The sequence below is a fragment of the Lodderomyces beijingensis genome (genome assembly GCF_963989305.1).
Source record: "Lodderomyces beijingensis strain CBS 14171 genome assembly, chromosome: 3".
Lineage (NCBI taxonomy): Eukaryota > Fungi > Ascomycota > Pichiomycetes > Serinales > Debaryomycetaceae > Lodderomyces > Lodderomyces beijingensis.
Genome location: NC_089972.1, coordinates 1574252 through 1586430, shown reverse-complemented (window position 1 = coordinate 1586430; position 12179 = coordinate 1574252). Strand labels below are relative to the sequence as shown.

Sequence of the window (12179 nt, the reverse complement as noted above, 5' to 3'; positions counted from 1 at the left end):
GGTGGTTAAGGTGATGATTCACTCTCATGTACATATTTATATATAAATACATCCTCCTCCTTCTTCCTTGACAGAGATACACATGTGAAAACCCTCTTGACCTGGGTTTTTTTTTTTATCTTTGAACGCCATATTTAATTTACCGCTTTACCAGACTTTTTTGCAACCATTGCTTTTTTTATAATCGGAACAGACTCCAGCACTACGTTGTCACAATCGCTTCCTCCTTCCATAACTCGCACAATTTCACGATCAAGATGACTCTCGGTATTTTACCAATACTCGATACCCAACCTATTTCATCGCCATACGTCACAACGAGATGCCATTCATCTTCGTCACTACCACAACTGAAGAGGCAGAAGCCCAACAACAACATGTTGTTGGACGGGTACATGCTCAACAGAGAGCTTCGATTTGTTAGAAAGATTGGTGCCGGCACTTATGGACTCATATACTTGGTGGAAAACATCTTCACCAAGAAGCAGTTTGCAGCCAAGATGCTCCTAAAGCAGCCACCCAAGTCAGTTGGCTCGTCGTCCCAATTGAACAAGCACCAAATCCAACAGCAATTTTACTCATATTTCCTCAACCACATAATACCGAAGCCCGAGTCCTTGAGTTTCGACTATATCAAAAGCCAAGGACACGAGTGCCCATTTTTACAAGAAATCGCCTTGCATTTGAAGGTGCACGAACACCAGAATGTGATTACCATCCACGAAGTGTTTAACTTGGAGAACTTTGCCATTGTAATACTACTCGATTACTTTGCACAAGGTGACTTGTTTGGCAACATTATTGACAAGCAGGTTTTCCAAAAGCATCAGCCATCCCACAACAAGCAGTTGTTGATGAAGAATGCCATGTTGCAGCTCATTGACGCTGTTGAATACTGCCACCAAAACTCGGTTTACCACTGCGACTTGAAGCCAGAAAACATCATGGTGAGGTATAATCCCAACTATGTGCGGCCCAAGGACTCGTCGAGCATAATTAATTACAATGAAATTCACTTGGTGTTGATTGACTTTGGCTTGGGCATGGAGTCGGATTTAATCTGTTGCAACGCCTGCCGTGGCTCATCTTTTTACATGGCTCCAGAAAGAACAACCAACTTTAACACCAGCAACCTCATCAAGTCACTCATCGACATGAAACAGTTTCCATCTGTCAAATCTGCATCTAGCAACGAGTCAAACTCGAAATACCTTCCAACATTGGCCGGTGACATCTGGTCATTGGGTGTCTTGTTTATCAACATCACTTGTTCGAGAAACCCATGGCCCATTGCATCCATCACCGACAATAACGATGTGTTTAAGAACTACATCCTCAACCAGAACAAGTCCATACTTTCGTCAATCTTGCCCATCTCCCAGCAGTTTAACAGCTTACTCAACAAGATTTTTCAACTCAACCCAAACAATAGAATAGATTTGGTTAAATTATATGAAGAGACTATTCGTTGTGATTTTTTTAAGGACGATCACTACGTTTGTGAACCAGCTCACCATGCTGTACGCAACAAGAACAATGTGCAGTTGTTTACACCACCAGAGTCTTCAGCCTACAACTCATACGCTAGTGAGATTGACGATGATGATGATGAGTGCGATGAAGACGAATACTACACTGACGATGAAGAGTATGAAGACGTTGAAGAAGGCGACGGTGTCGACAACGACAACGACGACCAATATCAACAGCAACCAATCACCCCTACGGAAGAAGAATCAAAACACATTAAACAAGATCACTTCTTTTCCAAAGCTTATGCCAAAAAGCTTGCCAACTTGCCCAAATTTGCATTAGACGCTATCAATTAACGAGGGTAGCCTCCTCGGTACATTGACAAAAAGTGCCTTACCCCATTTCACATTCCTTTAATGACTACTTTTTTGCATGTAATTAAATTTTTTTCGATTTTTTTTTTTTTTGGATGGCTTTGAGACTGTGTGTGTATAGAAAGAAACATATAATAAAGATCTATTTACACCTGTTGAATTCGATTGTACTTGTAGTTTGAGTTGGTAAAAGTTGTTGCAGCAGTGGGTGTCTTGACTCTCACCAGTTCACCATTAGAGAAAGAGGCCAGTATAAGCAAGAGCGTGAGTCTGTGAGTGTGACTATCCGGAAAAACCCGAAACTGAAACTGCTTCTAATATTATAAAAGCAGTTTTGTGTCAACCGGTTTTTTTCGATTTAGCCGTAGCCAAAAAAAAAAAAAAATTTTCGTCCTAGTTGTTTTGTCCGTCAGCCGAAACGAGTCCACACTGGTCGCTCCAATCCACTCAAAGACTAAGCTTTTTGTTGATGTTTTTTTTTTGAGTTAACTTGTGCGTTTGTTTGAAACGACCGTGTTTCAAAGTTGTAGAACAAACTCTAAAGTTTCGAAATGACTCAAGAGATCTCCTAACTCGGCCCACGTTTATGTTCTGATTTCTTGACGGGCTTGATTTAATTGGCGCTGAAAGGAACAACAACAGAAGCCAAAAAAAATTTCACATGTCAATTTCTTTCTACTACTTGCAACTAACAAATCATGCATCTCTCTAGCATAGAAGATGTGCCCACGCTATAGTCCACACACTTCTGCAGGATTCGGAATATTTTTTTTCTTTTTTAGCTGATTTTTGATAGAAAAGATTTACGATCGGCGGGCTTGCAAATGCCTCAAAGCAATAGAAAGGACAGGAAAAAAAATGCTGGAAGTTTCTTGCTTGGTTGTTTATTTCCGAGGTGACTATTGTGCTTAACGGATGGAGATGTAGAGATTTATTAGTACACACAAGGAGAACAACTAGAACAACAAGAACAGCTCATTAGCTCGTTAAAGCCTCAGGGTGTCAGAAATATGTTCCCGTTTCACAGCTTACACGACGAAAATGAAAGGGCGGGAAGCTTCGAGATTTTGTAAAACTTAGGAGATCCGCCCTATTGTCACGGGAAAGGCACCTCCGTGGTCGTCAACGGTTACAGAAATGACAAGCCAGGGGGGAAGGATGGGGCGGGAAAGAAGGGTAGGAAAGGGAGAAGATTAACCACCACAAACAGCTGATTCAAGTTGTACCTTACCTTATTTCCCTTCCTTCCCGCCCCATCTTCCCCCTGGCCTATGACTCGGACTCGACTCTTTGGACCATTCACTAAACGCCCTTACTCTCAAGCGTTGGCTCTTCTTCTTCCTCCTCTCCTTCTTCTTCTTGATTGACACGCCTTGGAGATATATGGAACTACGAACTTCGTACCGCTTGAAATCGTTGCCCAATTAAGGCAACCTCAGCTTGCTACAGTATCAGATCCTTACATGCGTAAACGATCGGAAATAGGCTTGCTTTCTTTCTTTTTTTTGGAAACTTTTTGAAATTGTGCCTCGCGAAATAAACATACATCAATCAATGGAAATCTACAACCTCCCCAAAATTCTCTCTCTCTTTTGCATCTCTTTACTAAACTTTTATTTACCCGTCAAACGCTGGCCCTCTCAGAAGCAAAAGCAACTCCCGCATTATTTCCATTGCATGCATAAACCCTTTCCCAGTAGACACACTCTTTTTTTTTCTATTATTTATTAAAATTTATTCGTACCGTAGTATGAGCTATGCTTGAAGTTAGAGAGGGCATCCTCTAGTGCGTCATGTACATGTACATGTACCCGTGGAAAAAGATCGCGAAGAGCGTACCTGTGTCTTATACAGAACAAGTTCTAGAATACCTGAAATCCTTAATAAAAAAAGGAAATATCTTACCGGGTTTATCTTTCTTTTGCCACTTTCAAATTGCATGTGGTTTTACAAATCTTGTCCTTTAAATCATGAAGTACAGCAGTGAAATTTTCGGCATGTTGCAAGTAGCCTTTAGGAAAAACTGATTTTGCAGCTGTAGATACACCAGTGTCAAAACTGAATACCAAACACCCCCTACCCCCCCTCGAGAGTCGATAATTAAATCGATTTCGAAAAGATTAGAGCGTACAAGAACAAGTAAAACCTGATGTCAACTTACATTGACGACACGTAAAAGAATAATAGAAAACTTTTTCAGGGGGGCTCTCAGGGCTTTGGATTACAATGTGTTTACGGCTCGATTTCTTTTTTTCTCGCCTTGTTTTTTTTCTATGTCGACGAGCGCGGTATCGATTGTTCGCAGACGCTTCTTAATAAGCCCCTTTTTTCCAATTTTTCTGAATCTTTGTATTTTTTTTTCTTTTGATAGAAGGGCCTGTACGCTTTGTTCAGTAGAACTATAGAAGCGATTCATGGCTTTAGCTATCTCTTTATCGAAGCGTCTAAAGGCTTGGGCAGACACTTTATCGAATCGCAAGTAGAACCTTTTGAAAGAGAGGAAGATGATTCTTTTTACATCCGCGCTTAATTTTTGCACTGTATTTTGCAGCCGCGAAGTACAAGCCGCGACACCTAATTCTTCTACGTTATTTACCACTCCAGCGCTTGCTCATCACCACTTCTTAAGCCCCTCATTTGCTGAGTGGTATCCTTTTTCCCTGGAAATAAAAGAAGGTTGAAAGGTGTTGCGGTGGCAAAATTACATCTTGAAGATGCACGTGATTTGCACGTGACGTGCATAGAGATAGAATAAGGAATCTTTTTCTCGACCCGAGCGGGTCTACTAATCGAGCCGCGGAAAAATGAAATTTTAATTGGTGTGAAAGTGGATGGAACTCATGGTCAGAATCCTCGGTCTGGAGTAGGAAGTAAAAACAAGAACGGGTGAGAAGGTCAAATATCAAGTGGAGACAATAATCTTTGCATGGGGAGGAGACAAGAGAGTAATAACAAGGTCACGCGGTATCAACAAGAGGAATCATACACCATAGCCACAACGTTTTAGAAAACTCCCAAACCATTGAGGTAGTGTCTATCAGTAATAACCACCACCACTGTCCGCATTTCAAGTCACGTGTTGATCACGAGGTGCGATATATACGAAACATTTCAATAGTGGACTTGAATGCAAAAGAGAATGCACGTGACTCGAATCGTTTGATTCGGTACCCTCGAGCAATGTGTTCACTCTGCAAAATGAAAAAAAAGAATGGGCTCATGTTAGCGTGGAAAAAAAAAAAATTGATAACCTTTCATCTCTCCGTCTCTGATCTAGGAAACTATTGTTGGCGCAAAGTTGATGGTTCCAAGCTTATTTGATGTAAAGAAAGTGGCTGCAAATTAGATAGAGTCAAATTTTTCCAAAAATTGCAGAATATTTTCCAACTGAAACCCAAGCATTGATTGCTTGATTTTATGTGACCTCGGTTCGAACCATAGCACACAAGTAGTTTTCAGATTTCTGGAAAACCAAAAGTTCAATCCCGCAAGTCATTGAAAATTGTTATGTATCTCTCACATAAGTCCACTTGACGGAGACGAATAGTCACATGTAATCATTTACCGGTTTTTTTTTCTTGAAAATTCAAATGCATCAGACAAATTTGCTTTTTCACTCAAGACAAATATTGCCAAAAAAGTGACATGAAATGGCTTGCGACTGGAACACATTTTTTGTTGGTTTGACTGAAGTTGTGGTGTGGTCAATGGATGTGAAATTTCCTTGGTGTAATTTTTATTTTGAGAAAGGTCTGAAATGAGAGACTTCATCTACTCCCTCTTTTCGAGTTTCTTATCTCTTGGCTCTTGACCCGAGTTTCAAATAAACTCCTGAAAGACGCCTCTTGGAGTTGAATAAAATTCCCTCCTTTGGAGAAGCGCCCGTTACGCTGTTTGCGAGAGAAGGAATACGATTAGCATTCTTATGTGGCAGTGGCGTGGAGGCAGACCCCCCTTACTGAACCGCTACCAAATTGAACGGACTTGAACTCTGGGGTAGTAAGCAAGCTAGACGCTAGAAGCAAGAAGTTCAAAGAGATGACGACTACTCATTCCGACTGCTCACTCTGACCGCTTACTCTGCAAAACATGCACCACATTCAAAGTACCACCCTGAATCGCATCCTTGGGAGATCAAAATCCTCTGCCTCGGAACTACTCAATCAAGAAAAAAAATGCAAGGAGTTAGTCCGTTATTTCTTGGAACGCACCTGCTCTCGGAATGGCCCCAAGTGATTTGAAAGGGGAGGAAAAATTTTCCCAGTTTTTCCATCATTCCAACACCACCGGAAAAAGTGGATTTTGAAAGGGTTTACCCCAAGCGAGTAATTTAACTCGCATGAAAGGTGGGTTATCCCTCAAACAGCCAATACTCATTACTAATACGTTTGGTAATGGCAAAAACAAGCTTCTTGATCGCACCACCTACATCACCCAACTACTGACCCAATATAAGTGCTACGTGTTTGTGTGATCCCCCACTGACAGGATTATGTGCCTTCGGCATACGGGATGCAGACAAAAAAAAATTTTCTTTTTAATTCTGCGTCGCTTTACGGTGGGGAAAGACAAAATAAAGGAGACTGCTGCAGTCGAGGCAAACGCGTTACTCATATTGACACATACTATTACCAACCCTGACTTTGACGAGTGATTAACAACGGAGGGAAAAAATTAAAACGAAGAAGAAGCGAAAAGTTTGTTGTTTTGGAAAAACAAAAGTTGCAAAATGCCGTGCGGGCTCGGTTGCGTAGCCCCAGATCTCTCCAACGATGAGAGGGCTTTTAAGATATGGGGAACACAAGGCGGAGAAGAAAATTTTGTTTGTTTTTCCATCGCCGGATCAATCCGTTTTGTGCGAATGCCGCGTTTTTTTCTTAGCCAAAAGAAAATACTTCACATTGGTGACATGTAAATTCTTAGATTTCTTTTGACCTGGTGGTTAGAAAACAGCTTGAAGGAGGGAGGGGGAAAAAGAGAGAGAGGGACGCTCTTGTCTTGTCCTGTCTTGTCGTTTTATGGATGAAGAGAGGGATCTCTCGTGTGTATGTTACACCAACTCCTCGAAACGAACTCAACAATTGGGATTGGCACGAGCAAAACAATAGGATTTTTTCTCGTAAACTTCAACAGGCATCTATTCCTTCTTGTTTTTTTGTTCTAGAAAAAATAGCAACCCCTGAAGGAGGGAAAAATTTTCCGGATATAGCGAAGCAAGCAACAACTTGGAAAAACTTTTTCCACTATCTCAAACGTTTTTTAGCCTCCAAGCAACTTGACAATCAATTCATATTTTTTTTATTCTTTTTTAGTTTCTGCTGAAACTGGGGAAATTACTTTTAGGTTTGAATGACTACTTCGGAGAGAGCCTTGTGATGGCGTTCGCGGTTCCAGAGCATGACTTTGCCAGCAGAGGCGATTGAGTTGACGTGAGAGAGAGAGGCTGCACATACCACACGCTAATTATTGACTCACAAAGAACGAGGGGCGGGGGAAAAGAAGAGTAACTTCTCCCTTTCACGCTTCCTGGGGTCAACAAGCCGCTGAGTTAGAGAATCCTTTCGGGACCGTTTCGCTTTTTCTTTGCTTTTTCTTTGCTTTTTCTTTGGCTTGCTTTGCTTGTCATCTTCTTCAACACAACCAGCTGGATGGCGTTGCAATTTTTCTTTATTTATCATGTGGTTCAGTGCTCTTAACCCTGTGTGCATACCGAAGCGTGTTTTTCTTACGCACACTTGGACGAAAACCGCACACTTGGACGAAAACAAATGACTTTTGGCGGAAGTCAATGTGACTACGGATGAAATTTTAGTTTCTTGAAACTTCTCGACTGATTCCTCCACTTATGCATCATTTTCAATCTCCGCAAATAAATTGTGAGAACTGAAAGAGGGAGAGAAAGAGGGAGAGAGGTGTGCATGGGATAGTTTTGATTCTTGCTGCTTTGTGATTGGCTGTGTAATGACCTAGCAAGTTTATCCGCCTTGTATTGGAAGATCGATTGGTACCGCATCTTTTTGCTATGGACGAAGTTGCCCTATAGTCTTTACAGAAGATAAAACCATTTGGTTGGTCACCTTGTTGGCAAAAATCAACGGTAGCAGAAAAACTCAGAAGTGTGTCTGTGGAGCTGGCATCGTATATTTGGCGCCAATTTTTTTTTTTGGGACGTTATGAGCCACCAAAAGCCCCCCACTCGCACAACCTGGAGAAAATCTATGTCTGCAGATTGAGTTGTTCCGTTTCAGAAATAGCTCAAAAACAACCAGGACATTTTTTTTTTTTTATTTCTGCTTCCTGGATATTTTTATTTTCACGGCTTCAAACCATCAACAACAACACTCCAGCTGAGAAACAATTGTAACTATTCCAAATACTGCACAACTTGCAAAAATCCGTCCCGTGGGGAAAAACAATAGGGCATTATTCTGGGTGAGTGATTCCACAGCCTTTTTGACCTAACTAGCTTGAGCTTACTACAATAAAATGGCTTGAAGCAAATCTCGGGGCGGTGGGGACAAGGATTGCAACGAATTCAAAGAAAGATTCTTTTGCAATATATAAATAGCCAGCTATCACCTGCTTCCACTACTACAACTTCAACCTACAAAGACAAGGACGAAAAAGGTTTTTGCATTTTTATCCTGCTCCATAGTTTCATCATGTCTTCTAAGTTCGAAAGGATCCTCACTGGTCCAGCTTTAGCGATCAACAACTTTTTGGACAAGACTCCCAAAATCTACAATGTTTACTTTGTTGCTTGTATATCTACCATTGCTGGTATGATGTTTGGTTTTGATATTTCGTCAATGTCGGCTTTTATTGGTACCGATTCATACATGAACTACTTTGACAGCCCTGGAGCTGACATGCAAGGTTTTATCACCTCGCTGATGCCGCTCGGTTCATTCTTTGGTGCTATTCTCTCGTCGTTTGTTTCCGAGCCTTTCGGAAGAAGAATCTCATTGTTGGCTTGTGCCTTTTTCTGGATGGTTGGTGCTGCTGTCCAATCTTCATCTCAAAACAGGGCTCAGTTGATTATTGGCCGTATCATCTCGGGTGTCGGTGTCGGTTTCGGATCATCGGTGGCCACCATCTATGGTGCCGAGTTGGCTCCAAGAAAAGTTAGAGGTTTTATTGGTGGTATGTTCCAGTTTGCCGTTACTCTTGGTATCATGATTATGTTTTACATCTCGTACGGTTTGGGACAAATAAACGGCCAAGCTTCATTTAGAATAGCATGGGGTATTCAGATTGTCCCTGGTTTGTTGTTGTTCTTTGGTGTCATGCTCATTCCTGAATCTCCACGTTGGTTGGCTAAACAGGGACAATGGGAAAAGGCCGAGTTTATTGTTTCCAAGGTGCAGGCCAAGGGCGACAGAGAGGCTCCTGAAGTGTTGATTGAAATATCCGAAATCAAAGATCAAATCTTGATTGAAGAATCTGCCAAATCTACCAGCTACGCCACTTTGTTCACCAAGAAGTACATCAAAAGAACATTCACCGCTTGCTTTGCGCAAATCTGGCAACAATTGACCGGTATGAACGTGATGATGTACTATATTGTCTATTTGTTCATGATGGCTGGTAAAACCGGAAACACCAACTTGGTTGCTTCTTCGATCCAGTACGTGTTAAACACTGTGTGCACCATTCCTGCCTTGTTTGTTGTTGACAGAATTGGAAGAAGACCATTGTTGATGGGTGGTGCTATCTTTATGATGATTTTCCAATTTGGTCTTGCTGGTATCTTGGGAGCACACGCCGTGCCATGGCCGGACTCCCCTAACCCCACCGTCACCATCAAAATTCCAGAAGATAACAAGTCAGCTTCTCACGGAGCAATTGCTTGCGCCTACTTGTTTGTCGTTGGATTTGCTTCGACTTGGGGTGTAACCACATGGGTGTGGGTGGCCGAGGCTTGGGGCGACAATAGAATCGCCCAGAGGGGAAACAGTTTGGCCACTGCTGCCAACTGGATCATGAACTTTGCCATTGCCATGTACACACCTAGTGGATTCAAAAGTATAAGTTGGAAAACCTACATCATCTACGGTGTTTTCTGTTTGTGCATGTTAATCCACGTTTACGTTGGATTCCCTGAAACGCGTGGTAAGCGTTTGGAAGAGATTGGACAGATGTGGGATGAAAATGTGCCCGCTTGGAGATCTGCCTCGTGGCAACCAACTGTTCCATTAGCTTCCGATGCTGAGTTGGCTAGAAAGATGAGTGTTGAGCACAAGGAGAATGGATTGATTGAACAAGATACCCACTCCAAGGAAGGCGACTTGATGGGACAAGATACTCAATCCGAAGAGAAAGTCTAAGTCTCCATGGCAAAAGAATAATAAAAAAAAAAATTTACAATAGGAGGTGACGATTCATTGAGTTATTGAGTTACGACTTTTAGTTCTGCTTATTTTTTTTTCTGTTTTTATGTGGTTTGCCCGGGCATTTTCCTTCCATTTTTTTGAAAAGTTTGGTTTCAACTTTACAAAGAATTATGAGATTTGCTTGCAAACAATTCCTTGCCGCGGTGCTCTATAGCACTAGGTATAAATATAATTGAACATAAACATTATCGTGTGCAATATAAAACAGTAGAAGATGAAGCAAAGAGTAGTCTTGTTTTCAGGATGCTTACTGGAGAGACCTTTACAATATGTAGGCCAAGTTGTAATACATCTTCCTCTCTTGTAATTGTCGCAACACTGCCACGTGACAGCAGCGAGATCTTGCGACACGACACACACTAGGCTCAGATCTTCTTTTTCTTTTCTTCTTTCTTTGGCTACACACTTGAACAGATCGGTCGATGTAGGCGATGACCAAGAAACTCAAAATCGACAAGATGGTGAAAATCTGCACTCACTCAGGTACTTTCCACGCCGATGAATCGCTAGCTGTTTACTTATTGAAGCTCTTGCCACAATTTCAAAATGCTCAACTTGTGCGCTCGAGAAACCCCCCAGATTGGGAAGAGAGCGACATTGTGGTTGACGTGAGTGGGAAATACGACGGCAAAAAGTATTTTGACCACCATCAACGTGAATTTGACACTACTTTCAACGACAAATACAAGACCAAGTTGTCTTCTGCTGGTCTTGTTTACAAGCACTTTGGGAAAGACATAATCAAGGAAGTGCTAGGATTGCATGAAGGTGATAAAAATGTCGAACTTCTCTACGATAAAGTTTACAAGGAATTCATCGAGAGCATCGATGCCAACGATAATGGTGTCAACAACTATCCCAAGGAGGTGGAACCCAAATTCAACGACAGAAACATCACTTTGCCCTCGATTGTTTCCAAATTGAATCCAAGATGGAATGAAAGCTGCACAGATGCCGATTACGATAGACAGTTTCTTCTATCAAGTGAGTTGATGGGCAAAGTGTTTATCAATTTATTGGAAGGGTACGGCAAAGGGTGGTTGCCTGCCAAGACTCTAGTTGAAGAAGCGTTCAACAAGAGATTTGACGTTGACGAATCTGGCGAAATTTTAGTCTTGTCGCAATTTTGCCCCTGGAAAGAGCATTTGTATGCCATTGAAAAGGATGCTAAACAGGAAGGCGCAATTAAGTTTGTTCTTTTCAAAGACTCGAGCGGGAAATGGAGAGTTTCAACCGTTAGCGTCACTTCTAGCTCTTTTGAGTTTAGACTTGGCTTACCTGAGCAGTTGAGGGGATTGAGGGACGAAGAGTTGAGCAAGAAGGCAGGCATTGACGGGTGCATATTTGTGCACGCTGCTGGGTTCATTGGAGGCGCGCAAACAGAAGAAGGAGTATTGGCCTTGGCCAGAGCGGCGTTGAAGAATGCAAAATAAAACAAAACCAACAAAAAAAAAAATTGTGCCCATCTTGTACAGCACATATAGACGACTACCGAATAGTGCTAGCGCAAGTGCAAAATCTGTTTCACCTTTCCTTAGATGAGTCATAGTTGCGCGTTAGTCCACAACTCTGACTCTTTATTTCTACTGAATGGATTGAATTGCTCATGGATCTGGGACATATCATCTCCGTTTAATGCGTGCTCAATGCCAAAACTTGAATAAACCAGAGACATATTCTTCCCCTTTCACTGCTAAATTAATAGTGAAAACCTTGATAGTTTCAACCATTTGTCATCGCTTTTTCTCTGTTGGATCGATTTTGCTGCAAAAAAACCTTGATGGTACAAGTTCCAGCATTTGTCATCATGATCTCGACTCAAAACGTTTGTCGCAAAGAAAATATATATATGAAAAAATCAAAACCCAAAAGCGCAAAGTACAAAGCGCAAAGCGCAAGGCGCAAGGCGCGAGTAGAGCACTACCAGCTCCATCGCATG

At 41.8% G+C, this 12179-nt stretch overlaps 3 protein-coding genes across 3 annotated transcripts; all 3 read left to right on the top strand. All coding sequences in view use genetic code 12, as the record gives it.

Moving 5' to 3' along the window:
• Positions 1–257: 257 nt before the first annotated feature.
• LODBEIA_P27660 (uncharacterized protein) lies at positions 258–1829 on the top strand (the record flags this gene model as incomplete). The annotated part of the gene is made up of 1 exon (XM_066972801.1): positions 258–1829. One exon carries the CDS (start codon positions 258–260, stop codon positions 1827–1829), a length of 1572 nt encoding a protein of 523 aa, XP_066829704.1.
• Positions 1830–8509: 6680 nt separating this feature from the next.
• LODBEIA_P27650 (uncharacterized protein) lies at positions 8510–10174 on the top strand (the record flags this gene model as incomplete). The annotated part of the gene is made up of 1 exon (XM_066972800.1): positions 8510–10174. One exon carries the CDS (start codon positions 8510–8512, stop codon positions 10172–10174), a length of 1665 nt encoding a protein of 554 aa, XP_066829703.1.
• Positions 10175–10671: 497 nt separating this feature from the next.
• Positions 10672–11673, top strand: LODBEIA_P27640 (uncharacterized protein; the record flags this gene model as incomplete). The annotated part of the gene is made up of 1 exon (XM_066972799.1): positions 10672–11673. The coding sequence occupies one exon, from the start codon at positions 10672–10674 to the stop codon at positions 11671–11673; it is 1002 nt and encodes a 333-aa protein (XP_066829702.1).
• Positions 11674–12179: the final 506 nt, after the last annotated feature.